Raw genomic sequence first — 15,334 nt, forward strand, 5'->3', positions numbered from 1 at the left:
AATAATGGTCACACTCAAAAGACGCAGAATAGCTATTTCGGGATACTTTAGGTATACTGACATAGCACCACAGTGTAGACATAGCCTAACTAAGCTCAGAACGTAGGGGGTTGTTTTTGGTTACATACACTATATCTGTACAGAACAGTGAACAGATGGCTAAAGACAGGTAGTTTTAAGAAGAACACATTGTGGAAGAAAACATTGTCCTCACTCAGCGTTTGTAAGCAACAAGTAGTCAGAGGCAGTTTTATTACGAGCTGCAGCAAGTCCCTCCCTCCCCGAGGCAAATCTTCAAATACAAGCAATTATGAAGCAGTTTATATACTGTCGGTTACATATAACAGCATTAAACAATTAGTGTCCTTCCCATTACAAACACCAATGGCTAACAGTTATTTTAGTTCCACCCAGATGCACCTTATCTCAAGGTCCCTGCCAGAGTCAGCATTCTATCCTTATCTCCGTATGGAGGCGAGAGGCAAAGGCAGCGTCTTATTACAGCTCTCGCGTTGTCAGGATGCAGACTTAGCCTGACTCTTGCTTTCTTGCTAACAAGACCAAGATGACTTCACACAAATTCCCTTATTCCCTTTTCCCTGCCTCCACAACACAAAGTATCAACGATGAGAAGGGTAGATTTATTCAGGTAGCTAGTAGATCTGGAGAGAAAACATTTGAGAACCTCTGTACTTCAAATCTTGGCCACAGAATTAAACGTATACCGTGACTTCTTATTCTGCTTTAGACAGGTAACTGGTAGCTGGTTACTATATCTCTCCTTGTGATTTTCATCTTAGAGAAAGAGTTAAAATAAAATGGGAAAATAACGCCACAACAAAAAAATTGGTTCAGTAATAGATCCATATTCAGCTGCTCCTTGAAAAAAGCAACTTTGTCAAAATGAGCAAGCATTAATTAATGTCTAAACAAAATAGGCCAATTAAAAATGTTGTTATGCAAATTAAATCTTCCCTTATCAGCTTTTACATATAAGATTGGCATATACAGTGCATGTCAGATAACTTATTCAGACACTGACCCAGTTAGTGTAATATACTGTCATAAAGATGAACAGTTTCACCAATGCATTAGGAAGGCACATGCTTTCCTTCAAGAGATGCCTTCTTACATCTTTTTTTCCTTGCACAGTCATATTTATGATAGTGATCATAGAGACGGTCCTTCTTTTATTAACATTTCAGTTTTCCTATGTTACTTTCCCTTATCCCAAGGCAGTAATGGACTACAAGAACTTGTTCCTCACTTGTTTTTCTTCCTTTAACATGCAGAGTCCAGTACTATATAGCAGCTGGTAGTATTTAGTGACCGTCTGCACCAGTTCTTTCATTTTTTAGCATTACAATTAATTTTCTTCATCTTGGCATGTAGAGAACCCAAGTGTACTGCTTACTTCATTACCTGAAATTTTACTGTGACACAACAGCAGGGGATGTAGTGCAACAGATTTTTGGACATCAAAAGAAGCAGCACTGGAAGTACCAGAATGAATAGATTTTGCTAAGGCAGCTCTTGCACCTTTTGATATGAAATCAACTAGTTTCTGTTTTCTACATGCTGATGGCTGTTGCTACGGTTTAGAATATCATGCAGTGTTCCGTCAAAATTCTGGCTTGCTGTTGCTCAAGACATCTGAAATCCACATCAGGTGTACACCATTACTTAGCAACTTTGCTGGCAGTCTCAATAGGGACTTTAGCCCTGGTCTACACTAGGTTGTTATTTCAAAATAACCTCCCTTAGGTTGAATATATACGCAGAGTGTAGGGAATAATTCTCAACACTCTGGTGGATGCAAGTGAAAACAAGCTGAGGATTTATTGTACACTAGTGCTGGTGGAGTATGAACTAGGGGTTAACCTGGAGAACACTAGTTATTCAAAACATTACATTACATTATATAAGCAGCAGGTGGACGGAAGGGAAGTGATTTGATAGGTCTACCAGCAGAAACATAATGAGCACATAAGCCAATAAACTACAAAGGTTACACAATATCTCCGCCCATTGCCAATTAAACATTTTATCAATAATACAAATAATTATTCCTAAAAAACTAAATAAGCCAACATAAACAAACAGATATGTTAATGACAACTTTGTTTGCTGAAATTATGGTGCATCTATTACAAGATGATTACTTCCTCACGTTGGCAGGGTCCTTGAGATCCAGGCTTAGCATCTAAAATTCAAGGAGACAATGAGAAGAACTTCCGTGCGTTTGTTATGGTACCAGCCAGGGCCTTATTGGAGTGAGGTCCTCTTGGTAAGTGGTTGCCAGGGCGACCAGGGTTAAGTTAACTGCCTACTCTGTTCATTCTCAGACCTGGCCTCATAAGGTAGGATTTAGATGAGAGTTCTTAGCAGAATTCCGTGGACTGCCTCAGTTTACCCCTACACGAAGTGTCTGCACTATCAAGCCCATTATTTTGAAATAATGGCCACTTATTTCAAAATCTGTACTCCTGCTTTTCACTGCCTCCCACCTGCAGGCTCCTGGCCTGGCCAGCACCTTCCCATGCCTGCTTGTCCCTGGGCTGTGGGTGTTGCAGTGCTCCCCTGGGATGTCTGTGTCCTTCTGGAAAGGGCCTGCTATCTAGGCAACATATAACTTTGTTCAAAGCACATCGCTAATGTCTGAACCTTCAGTGTCAGCTCAGACATTCAGGCTAGGCTTCACACACAGTGTCTCCTGTGACGACTGCCCTTGTAACTTTTGTTCAAAGCTGGGCCAGATGTGAGCCTGGCACATTCCCCACCTCCCACACCATCTACCTGACTCCACAGGATCCAAAGGTAGAAACACACCTGAGCTGAGCAGGAGCAGAGGAAGGCCTCCTGGGACCAGCTGCTTTCAGGTTCTTTCCCCAGTCCATCCCCTGTTCTATGCCCCCCCCAATAAAGAGTCCTGTTTTTTCCACAAAGGTGGCTTTATTCTTTGCTCTGCCGGTGAGGGGGAGAGAGGAGAAGGTGGACAGGGAGAGCAGGGGAAGGGAGGGGGGGGGGGAATGAAAGGCACACAGAGGGGATGCTGGGGCTCCTTGTGGAGAGACACGGGGGAGAGTCTCCCAACTGGCCTTGCGTGAAACTCTCAAGGGCTCTCTGATGAGCACAGCTCCTTGATGTGCTCTCCGAATGGCTCTGGTGTCTGGCTGCTCAATTCCCTGGCCAGACATTCAGAATTAGCCCCCCCACCCTGGCAGGAAAGTCTCTCCTCTGGTCTCTGACAGATTGTGGAGCCCACAGCAGGCAGCACCACAGAGAGGATGTTGTGCACCCTAGGATCCAGATGGGTGTGGAGACCCCAGGACCTCCCCTTTAAACAGCCGAACACACACTCCACCTCCATGCGGCACTTGCTCAGCCTGGTGCTCCCTGGTGGGGTTCAGCCTGCCCATGTATGGCTTCATGAGCCTGGGAAGCTAGGGGTAGGCTGCATTGCCCAGGATCACAATGGACATGTCTACCTCCCCAATTCTCATGGCGCAGTTGGAAAAAAAGTGCCAGTATGCATCTTCTGGAACAGGCATGAGTTCTGAAAGATGTGGGTATCATGTACCCATTCACCTGATGTTGATGTCCACAAAGCAGCTCTTGTGATCCATGAGGGCCTGCAGCACCATGGAGAAGTACCCCCTTCCTGTTCAGGTAGTCTAAAGCATGGTGGTCAGTGGCCAGGATGGGGATTTGTGTGCCGTCTATAGCCTCCTTCCACCAGCATAGTTGGGGAAGCCTATGTGACAAAGCCATCCATAATGCTGTCCACGTTCCTCAGAGTGACAACCTCTGTAGCAGCATGTGGTTGATTGCCTTTGTACTTGTATAAGCAAGACCCCAACTGTTGATTTCTCCACCCCGAACTGGTTTGCAACAAAGCATTAGCTGTCAGTGTGGCGAGCTTTCAGAGTGCGATGGCAACGCGCTTCTGCATGTGGATGGCAGGTCTCATGTGGGTGTCCTGTAACCTGAGGACAGGGGTGAGCAACTCGCAGAGGTCATGGAAGGTGGCCTTCTTCATGCAGAAGTTCTGCAACCACTGTTGGTTGTCCCATCGCTGCATAGCTGCTGTCTGTCTCACACCACCATAAGTGGCATTCCTCAGTGTCCAGGGGATTGAGGGGAATGCACAGCAACAGGAACACCAGGATCTGGGTGAGCAGGTCCTGTGGTCCATGCTGGGTTTCATCTTGCAGGTCTTCGTCCTCGTCCTGCTGGAGCAACATGTGGGCAGTCTGGAAGTACATGAGGTGCAGCATGAGGCCCATGAGCCCCTATAAATACAAGCCACAGCTTGCTGGACCAAACAGCCACAGGAAGTATCCATCCTCCAAGTCCTTCCCCAGAGTGGTTCTGGGGCTCTAAGTCCAAGGAAGGCTCCAATCAATGTGGATGCACTGTTTCAAAATAATTCTAATTTCAATGCCTCCGTGTAGTGCGGACATGCTATTTGGATTTTGTTAAATCTGGAGTTAAGTCAATTTTGATAATTTTGAAAGAATTTCCTAGTTTAGACATGGCCTTAGAGACTAAATGGATTGAGAGACTTAATCTCTCACCCATAGGCAAAGTCCCATAGGACTAATATTAAGGCACATTGTTGGGACAGTGTGGGGGAATTTGCACAGCTGCTGTCTATATTGTGACTATTGTGTGCATAAAAAGAAACCTCCTGTCTTTACAATTGTCAATATTGAATGTTTCCTGACACTAAATTTAGACACCAAGGGTACATCTAGACTACATGGTTCCGTCGATGGAGCCATGTAGATTTGTTTGTTCGGCAAAGGGAAATGGCTGCCGCGCTGAGCCGACAAACAGCTAATCAGCTGTTTGTCGGCTCAGCGCGCTAGTCTGGACGCTCCCCTGTCAACATGAAAGCCCTTTATCGACCTCCCCGGTAAACCTCATCCTACGAGGCATAACGGGGAGGTCCAGACTAGCGCACTGAGCCAACAAACAGCTGATCAGCTGTTTGTCGTCTTAGCATAGCAGCCATTTAAATTTAAATGAAGCCGTGATTATTTAAATTGCGGCTTCATTTCCCTCTGCTGATCAGCCTAATCTACATGGCTCCATCGACGGAGCCATGTAGTTTAGACACACCCCAAGTGAAGACACTCAAGAAGTGTACATTTGGCCAAATCTTTTCAAGGCACACACCTACGTTTGTTTTATTGAAGTACAGATTCAACCACAGTGAGAAGTCACTTGGAAATAAAGATACTAAGGCCACATCCTAGATTGCATGTGAGTTCTTCCTGGCACATCTCAAGAAAGAGTGAGGGCAGAGTTATTGTTAAGATACTTTTACATCTGCTTGATTTTAACTCTGGCTGGCTTCTGGTCCAGTCCCGAGCATGAGATATAATAGCCTCGGGGATTCTATTCTATTCTATTCTATTCTATTCTATTCTATTCTATTCTATTCTATTCTATTCTATTCTGTTTTGCATTTGTTTTTATACCAGGCTTATTACCACAGTTGTGGAAAACCTTCCAATAGAGCTTTAAGCAATGTGACTACTCATCTGTTTGTCATCTCACCCTCTCCACAGAGAGACAAATATTGTGCAGTGGACTATCTTATTTTGGTAGGTGTTGTTTTGTTTTTTATAAATATACTTGTTTCTATATTAAGAAAGCTATGCCAAAAAATGTGTCTCGCACCATGAGTTCTGCCTTCTGCATGGTTGAGCTTTACTTTTACCGTTGAGAGTTCCATTGTGCCAAAGGAGTGGAGTTATCACTGTATCTGTGCCTAGCTTTGACCACTTTGAAGATGTGGATGGAGACATTGTACTTGATATGAAATTCTATGAAAAGCCTGTGTAAAGTAGCTCTACTTCATACTGGCTTCCAGAGGCTCTGAAGAGCTGTTCCAGTCACTGGGGACTGCCAAGATATATGGATTCCCTGATTATGCTCCTATTTTTTTCTTAAGTCATGCCTTATGCTGGAAACTTAGAAAAGGTAGTAGTGTAGGAGCTACTATGGCAGTTCTAAGCCACCAGAGGATCTGTCGGATCATTAGGACCAGGGGTGAGTTCTGCTAGGTTTACACCTACTTTATCCTAGTAATTTATAGCCACAGCATGGAGAAAATCTGGAGCAATTATTCCTAATTTATTAAATACCAATTAAGTGCCCCGATTGAATGTTTTAACTTTGTGTCCCTTTGTACCCTTATTTTTATGTTTTCTTAAAATATATATACTTAAATAAAGAGATCTGTCTCAAAACAAGCATAAGGACAAGAACAATAGGCTTAAACCGCAGCAAGAAAGGTTTAGGTTGGACATTGGGAAAAACTTCCTAACTGCTGAGGTGGAGATATTTAATAGCAGATTAGATAGACATCTACCAGGGATGGTCTAGATAGTACTGGTTCATGCCGTGAGGGCAGGGTACTGGACTTGATGACCTCTCGAGGTCCCTTCCAGTTCTAGTGTTCTATGATTCTATAATTTATTATTATTATGAGTGAATCTGGTAGCGATCTCTATAGTGAAGGGTGATTAACATTTCTACTAGAAGCCACTTTTTTTCAGTTGCTTATAACGTTGTTAGACTTTAGTCATTGAAAGTAATTTTCCATATTTTCTTCAGACTTTTTGCTTGTTTTGGTTTGGCATCTTTTAGGTGCAGGTTGTACCTCCCTATATTGGGACTATCTGGTGAGGCAAGACCCATGGTCCAGCAGGACCACAGATGCTCCTGAAACACAGAGCCCAGGGACAGGGATGGGTCCAGGAGCACGGCAAAGGGGGCCGTCGACTTGGTGGGAGCCCCATTATGGGCAGGAAGGTGGCACGGTAAGGAGCCCCGGCGGCTGTGGTGCTCCAGCCCTAGGGAACCCCAACCAGGCTGGCAACAGAAGCTTGGGGCCAGACCCCTGTGCAGCCTGAGCCTGGGGCCAATGGGGCTGGGCACAGGCTAGAAGGAGCCGGCAGCAGGGAGGGGTGGTGGGCTGGGAGGCCAGTGGCAGGGGACTTTCCCTGGTCTGGCAAAGCCTATTGTCAGTCAAGTCCTAAGGGTGGCAGACCAGGGTGGTCCAACCTGTAAAAGAATCCAGATATTTCTGAAAACAAAGGTGGAGGAAAATCGGTAGTTTAGCTAATGTTAACTTTTTCACAACCATTTCTCTGATGAGTTTACTGCCTTCCTGTTTTAGTGCAGAAACTTGAAATTCTGAAGAAGGAATAATTCTAGGATTAGAGTCTTTACTAGTACTTGACTCGTGAAAATCTACCATATCCTGACAAGTTATAAGGCCTTAAAATTACTATTTGTCATATGCTCAGTAGAGCTTTCTACTAAAATCTCCAAACTTGTTTGCATCTAATTATATTTTCTGGCTCCAATCACTATCTGTCTGCATTGTGCATGCTCTAGGCCTCACACAGCATGAGGTCCATTTAGGATGCAGTAGTAGCAGCTGTGGGAAGGAGTGCTAGACTGTGAACTGAGAGGAGACCAAGGGCCATTATCTATGTATCCACTTCCTTTCAAAATTGGCATGAAAATTCTATGTATTTGGCTATGCTGTTTGTAACCACACCTGTCCAGAGTCAGCAATAGTTCTAGGATTCCCCAAATTTCACCCCTATCTAGCAAATAGTAAGATACTCTCATGTCTATTCTATTGATGATGTAACACAGTGTAAAAATGCCTTGGTTACAAACCCTACTGACTTTGGCAATGAATATGGCTCTCTGCATGATGGAATTTCTGTGGTGGGTTTTTCTTACCATTTTCTTTTTAACATCTTTAGAAAGTTACATACATAAATGCATTTGTATTACACAAGTAAATACTATGATCCAGTTTTACGTGATCACATAGTAATTTGTTCTTCAGGACCTCTGCTTTATTCAGTACTCAGGATGGACACTGAATGAGGCAGAGGCTGTAAGAAGAACAAGGATATTCTCTTGTGGTTAAGGCACTACACTGCAACCTTGTAAAACTGGGTGTTATTTCTAGGTCAGCCATAGATTTCCTCTGTGATATGATTTTATTATAATGTAATGCATATGACCTATTGCAGAATGCATATGACCTACTGCAGAGTGGAAGTTACAGCTATTCGGGCATATCTGCATAATGAACAATGAGTGAAAAGTTAAGACCCTGATATTCAGCATAATGGATGGTCCGAATAGGAGAGGCAGACCCCACAGAAAATGGGTAGATGATATAGTAGATTGGTGCGGAGCTAGTCTACAGAAACTAAGCTACTTCGCACTGGACAGGGAAAGATGGAAGGAAATAGTGAGGGAGGCATCGGACACCAACGAGTGTTGAGCCCATGATTGTTGATGATGATGATATGTTCAATGGGGCTGCATTAAGGTTGCTTCCCTGTTTCCCTTGAAACAATTGATAATGTCTTCTATCACATTAAATGAGTCACACAGATGCACAAACTTAAATAAGCCTACAGGCTTAAATAAGACCCCAATCCTGCAAACAGTTACACTTGTGAGTAACTTTACGCATTGAAACATCCAGTTGAATTCAAGTGGTTGCAGGACTGAGGCCTAAGTGGTAGAGCACCTATTATCATAAAGTCTATCATATTTTAGAATTGTAGAGAGGATTTGTTAAATAACAATATTTGGAAACCACCAACATTTTTATGCAAATTCTCCAGATCTTTCAAAAAAACCCGACCTTTTGTATTCATATAGACTTGTACAAGTGTTATTGCATTTTTACATGACCTTGGTTTTGGATTCTAAATAATCTCCATCAGTCAGGATAGAAATGCTGATATCAATAGTTTTCTGTTTATCAAGCTATTACCCAATTTTCATCCATGCCACTGCCTATGCATAGAAGCACCTCTCTGAGCTAGCTTGGAGGCCCCATTCACGGTCCATCATCTCCCTTCTTGGTGCCTACTTTTCATAGAATCATAGAATAATAGGACTGGAAGGGACCTCGAGAGGTCATCGAGTCCAGCCCCCCGCCCTCAAGGCAGGACCAAGCTCCGTCTACACCATCCCTGACAGATGTCTATCTAACCTGTTCTTAAATATCTCCAGAGAGGGAGATTCCACCACCTCCCTTGGCAATTTATTCCAATATTTGACCACCCTGACAGTTAGGAATTACATTTGTTGTCATGCTTAATAAAAATCAAACAACTAATGATGACTAGAAGCTTCAGGGGGTAGCTGAGTTAGTCTGTACAGAAAAAAACAACAAATGGTCTGATAGCACTTTATAGACTAACAAAACATATATCATGAGCTTTTGTGATGACTAGATGGCTAAGTCAAAGGAATAAAATAAAATAAGCTGAACAACAACAAAAATGAAAACCTAACACAAAGCTCACTATGATAATAGGGTTCAGATCCATCAAGCATGTACATAAATTCACATAGTTATACAAGCTAACAATCACCATTATTCTTTTATTCTCTTACATTTACCTCATCCTGATTGTCATACTCACTTGTCATATGGAGTCTTATATTATATGGTAAACACTATTTTGGGGCAGGAGACCCACCTTTCTATCCATGTCACATGGAGGGCCTTAAACTTTACTGCAGCCCTCAGGAACTACTACTATGCAAATAATAAATAGTTGTAATTAATAACAATGATATTGGACACTAAAATATTGAAATTCTTAAGTAGTTTGAATGTCATAATATATGATAGCAGCGTATCTTCCAAAGAAATCTTATGGAAGATGACCTTTTAAAAATCTCACTAACTCTTTGAAAATAATGTGAGACATTGTTTACCTACCTACCTAGATATTTCCAATGTTAATGAGATGGATAGGAAAAAGTATCCTCATCTAATTTTCTTTTGTTGTTTATGTTACTTTTATTAGGTTTGCAGTTAAAATTCTATATGTTGCTGTGCACTTAATAAAGATATTTCATTTTTCCTGGTATACATCCAGAGTTGTAGCATGTAGTGAAGGTTTTATAGTCAGTGTGCAGTGCAGCAGATGTCATTCCATTTGCCTAAGTCCTGCTGACATTTGGAGATGTGGATTAATTGAGCTACAGAATGAAATTTAATTAAAATTAAATACAGACTTGGCCATTGTATCTGTTCATTTCCTGCACTCTAGTGTGTACATTTGCAGTCAGCACCATAGTTAATTTGTTTAATCAGGATGCTATGTGGGAGAAGCTGCACTTTGTTTTAAGCAGAAAGGCTGAAAGCATGGCAGATGCCAAGTTGAGTACCATTGCACGTGATCCACACTGTGTAAATCAGGGCTACTCAACTCTGTAAGCCCCAGGGGCCACCTTGATACTTACAGCACATGCCAAAGGTTGCAACTAAAGTGTAGTTGCATATACATGCAAATTTATATGCAAATATATGCAAATAGCTTCTTTCACACTTACAGGCATGAATACAAAGATAAGGCAAGACTACACAACACGCAGGCCCCATTTAAGTCAGTTCTGCTGATATTAATAAAATGCGATATTTTCCTGATTTCCACCCATCTGTCAGCACTTTTAATGAGCAATAACAGTCCAGGATGCAGTCAGAGTTGGGGATCTATGAGAAAAAAGTGGGTTTTAAAGAAGAGTCTAAAGGAGGAGAACTGAACAGAGAAAACTATTTTCTATTAGTTTCTCAAGATAAGTTATGAAATAAAAAACATAAAAAACAAAGGACAAATATATATTGTAGCAACTCTCCTTAGGGTAGATGTACATACGTTTGATGGTATGTTACTTTAAAGTCAATATCACATAAATTGAATAATACAGCACAGAGAAGTTGCCGATAGTGGAAACTATCGTGTGACAGAAAACTCTATGCAGTTAGAACCATCTCTGGAAAAGCGTCCCATACACATTCAGGATTACCAGTATAATCATCTATCTTCAGAAAGCCTCCTTAAGGCCTTTAGTACAGTTTTGAGAATTTATTAATGAGCTAGCATGCAAATTAGGATAATCCTACAGCTTTGTATGTGTATATTAACTATTCCAAGAAAAAAGTGCTTTGCTGCAACTACCTTCTCAGGACTTGACCAACAGTAATGTGGAAAGCAAAAAGTACACATATGCATTAGTAAAAAAGAGAATGAAGGTTAAGCATATGTCAGTTCTTTTATGAATTTCCAACATCAGTACAATGACAGCGAATTTCTGTTCTGTAATTAAATAATCTTGGGGTAGGTCCAAATGATTGTAAGTAGAGAACACCACAGAACAATTTTTGCTGCAAATGTCAGAGATAACCCTTTCCAACTCAGAGAAAGTGTACATAAAACCCTCTGATTATCAAATTTATAATTTGACTAAGAACAGATTTATCATGTTATCATCCTTTCCCAATTTCTAATGTAAATATGTATCCATCTCCTACAGTGGCATGAACAAGGGTTTAACAGAGGACAAGAGTCTTTTTTAGCGTAAGTCATGCTCCTGCATTACACATGTAACCTGTAAGCATCTGAATAACACAAATTAGTCTGGCCTTCTTTTTAAATAGAGTTTAATTTATATGCTCCCCCTCTTGCTGTCCTCTCTCTGCATTGCCCCTTCTCCCCACTCCAGCCCTTCATATCTCCCCCCCCCCCCCTTCTCACCTACAGCGAGGCACGGTACTGTGTGGAGAACCAATCCCTGGTCAGACTGCTCATCTCACCAACAGCCTAGCCTGTATGCTCCTTCCTTCCCCCACAGCCTCTAGGTGGGCAGATACCCTGGGAAAGCCAAGAAGCCCAGCATGCTGGTCAGAAGGATCAAAGCCCTGTGTGTGCAAAGCCCCCCACAGCACTGGCACAGGGAAGCCTCTCTGTCCCATAACTAAACTCTGGAGTGGCAGGGAAGGAGAAGTGATGTTAGAGCCCTGATCCTGCAAGCAACATAGCAGCCACCCATGCATGGGCTTAGCTCCCTCTTCACCTCCACCCTGGGTCCTGAACCTGGGAGCATGGGCTTCTCCATTGCTTAGTCACCCTCCCCCGCTGAAACTCTCTGGCTGGGTTCACTGAAACCCCTACAGTTAGTTTTCCTGGGCTCCAGTGTACAATGTATTCTTAAAGCTTAACCTTTTCCTTTCCATGCTGTAGCTGGGGCACAAGACATGTCTGGGTTATGTTGGTGGTCAGCAGCCCAACATAACCCAGATTCCTGGACAATGGGAGCTGTGGAGTATTAGCTGCATTCACCGTGGGCATTGTGCTATGCACTCCTTTCTCAGGGAGCCTGTAATGAATTTTTCCCTCACCACCAAGACTGGTCAAGGCAAAATGGTTTGGGGGGGGCACTTAGTGAGGGCAAACATGAAATGGGAGCTAGATTATGATATCACCACTCACTGTGTAAAGGTGGAATGGATGTCCAGAACAGGTGCCAGGTAAAGAAGGGATGCAATGATCAGATAAAATGAATTGGTAAAGGTTTGAAAGGAGATATTCTTTATCAGAGCAGCAATGGGGAGTTTGGGGCTCCTGTGACTGGTACAGCAGGGGGCCAACCCTTTCTCCTTCATAGCCTCCCCTTAACTCTCAGTTTTAGGGGAGAGGTCCTAGCAGCAGGTTAGTTGGGGATTAGGATAGGGAAGGGGAATGGCTGGTGGAAGCCCTTGGATATATATTGAAATGATTATGGAATTACTTGGACTGTACTTTTGTCTGCCGGGTACTCTCAGACATTTAAGGATGAAGTTACAATCTAACTAAAGCACATCCAATGTTTTCTGTCACTTTTCCAATACAGCCAAATAGGAGTGTCTGAGTAACTTCTCAGAGTACGGTACCAATTGGGCAAGTGTGAAACTGAGGTAGCTAAAGCCAATACAGGTGCCTATCCATAAATCAGTTTTTAAAAGATTTGGCCATTTAAATGATAAAATGAAAGCACAGTAAAAGGTAGCTTAGTTCCCAGTCTTACTGCAGAACTTCTACACATCCATGTATAAGTGTTGATAGAGAGTATCAATTACCTATAACTATACTTAGTTTAATATGTCCATTTAAATGGTTACTACCATTCTAATGTGGATGGATGTCTGTATCATATCTTTATGTGGCTGACTTGGTTATTTTGTTGATGTCTGCAATGTTGACAAAATTTGTATTTACTCAAGAAATACAATTACATCAAATGACCCATTTAAATCATTGTAATGATATTTACACATAATTTTTTATTCAATAATGTAATTCACAAAATAAAAGATGCAGCAAATGTGTAAGTTCTTTTGGAGTTACGAATAAAAATGTAGTGTAAGTTTAAAATACAGATGTTCACTTAACTTCCACAAGGAAGGTTTTTATTATTTTCTAGTGCTGTATGAAACCTTGCTAAAATCCATGCTGGGATCCTTTCCATTGTTTTCCCTTTAAAAAGAGTTTGATGAAAACCACTTACTGCTTTTAAATATATGAACCAGCCACATAAACTTTAATCTGCAGATTTCTCTTCACTATAATTGTAATATAGATAAAACCAGAACAGTACTAATATGAACTACAAATTTCTCTCCATACAAGGAAACTTATAGTAAGCAGTGTGGATGAGTACCAAATTAACTGTCTTTCTTGCTAGGTATGTTTCTAGAATCACAAGTGTTTGGATGATGATGTAGGGGATCCTGATTTGAGAAACTTCTAATTAGAAAATGAATGCATAAAAACTATTTTAGAATGATTTTTAATCTGTATAACTCCCTGCAGCTATGAAAATTTACTGTATTTCTGAACTGTAACAAGGAGATTTTTTGTATAATGCTCTTTTTAGTAGAACCTATTTTATATAAAAAACATACTTAAAAAGCTAATTTCTTTTCTCCTTCCTGCACTGCAATCCACAAAGTATGACTAATAATAGATTTAAATTTGCTAAGTGCATTTACTCCTTTGTGCCATCATAAAGAGAATCTATTACTGTAAAATTGAGGCTTAGTTCCAAATTGCGCCATTATGAAGTTTTCTTCCAGCAATGTTTTGTCTCTAATACACTTCCCTCATTGTAATTCTATTGCAAACCTGATGTCTAGCATCAAGTCTCACAATAATTATTTTAAATTGCTACTAGGAACAGTAGTCCTGGTGGGATATATTACTACCATTCTAACAAGATGAATTTCAATGCACTTGTAACCATATTATAGTGTATTATGAAAGAAAGAAAATCTTTGAGTTGTAGGCATGCAAGCATACATGTAACCCTGAAAAATGATTTTTATCAACTTCTTAACACTTTATGTTGCACTTTTGTATTTTCATTTACATAAATGAATGGTATGTATATATTATAATTCATTATAGCATGTAGTTGTATAATGTCCTTCATGTAGTCTTTAGTACCCAGCAGTAAGGAGAACTTTGTAAATAAAATTATTAATTATTGTTGTAGTAAACATGCTTGGGGCCCTAAAATATTGCAGAGTTTAAAAATAAGGTAAAGTTAAAACCACTGAAAATTAATGACCATTGAACAAACAAGTCCTTAGACTGGGGGTACGTCTAGACTACATGCCTCTGCCGCCAGAGGCATGTAGATTAGGCTACCAGACATAGTAAAATGAAGCGGCGATTTAAATCAGCTGATCAGCTGTTTGTCGGCTCAGCGCGGCAGCCATGTAAATTTAAATGAAGCGGCGATTATTTAAATCGACGCTTCATTTTACTATGTCTGGTAGCCTAATCTACATGCCTCTGGCGGCAGAGGCATGTAGTCTAGACGTACCCTTCATTTCAGTACACCTGGTTTCTATGCTCCTGATCTCTTTAGTCAAGGAATTAGGATTCTTGGTGCACATTATAAAAATAATCTAGCTCCTAAATTAATCCTTTTTTAGGAATCTTCAGGAGACTATTCAGAGGTAGTTCACAAATGAGTGGCTAGAAGTATATGAAATTTTCTGTAAACCCACTGTAGCTCAGGGCAAGGTCCAAAGTGCCAAATTGTAAATGAGAAGAATTCTGAAATCAACCAGAAACGTCATTGGAAGCCAATAGGGAAATATCACTGCTGTAACATGATGGTGTGAATTTGGTAGGTAGCAGGTGAAATTATATAATAGTTCATCACATACATGGAAACAATAGAATGTAGTGGAAGAGAACTCAGTAAATGATTACTAGTAACTACAAAAAACCTATATTCCAGATTGGAACAACTACACATAATAAGAAACTCTGTGTACATTCCATAAAATAAAACAGAACTTTCAAAACAATCAGTCTGATCTCTCACCACTGACTGTAGCTACTATCCAATCAATTCAGTAGGATTCCATCACTACAAATGGAGCCAGAGGGTCTGGTGATATAAGAACAGACAGGGAGAAGGAAAGGGGTGATGA

The 15,334-nt window shown here is 41.1% G+C and overlaps 1 protein-coding gene across 11 annotated transcripts in view; it reads left to right on the top strand.

Annotated features, from left to right (window-relative positions):
* The window catches only part of KIAA0825 (KIAA0825 ortholog), a 380,197-nt gene that overhangs the window by 287,102 nt on the left and 77,761 nt on the right, over positions 1-15,334 (top strand). For 10 of the 11 annotated variants that reach the window (XM_075932130.1, XM_075932131.1, XM_075932132.1 and 7 more), the window contains one exon: positions 4,215-4,820. The exons of the other annotated variant lie outside the window; for it this stretch is intronic. In XM_075932130.1, coding sequence (XP_075788245.1) covers positions 4,215-4,383 — 169 coding nt within the window. In that variant the 3' untranslated portion in view covers positions 4,384-4,820. Of the gene's footprint in view, positions 1-4,214; positions 4,821-15,334 lie in introns of those variants that run through there. 11 annotated transcript variants of the gene reach the window in all.

The sequence above is a fragment of the Pelodiscus sinensis genome, chromosome 6 (assembly GCF_049634645.1).
Source record: "Pelodiscus sinensis isolate JC-2024 chromosome 6, ASM4963464v1, whole genome shotgun sequence".
NCBI classification, from domain to species: domain Eukaryota; kingdom Metazoa; phylum Chordata; order Testudines; family Trionychidae; genus Pelodiscus; species Pelodiscus sinensis.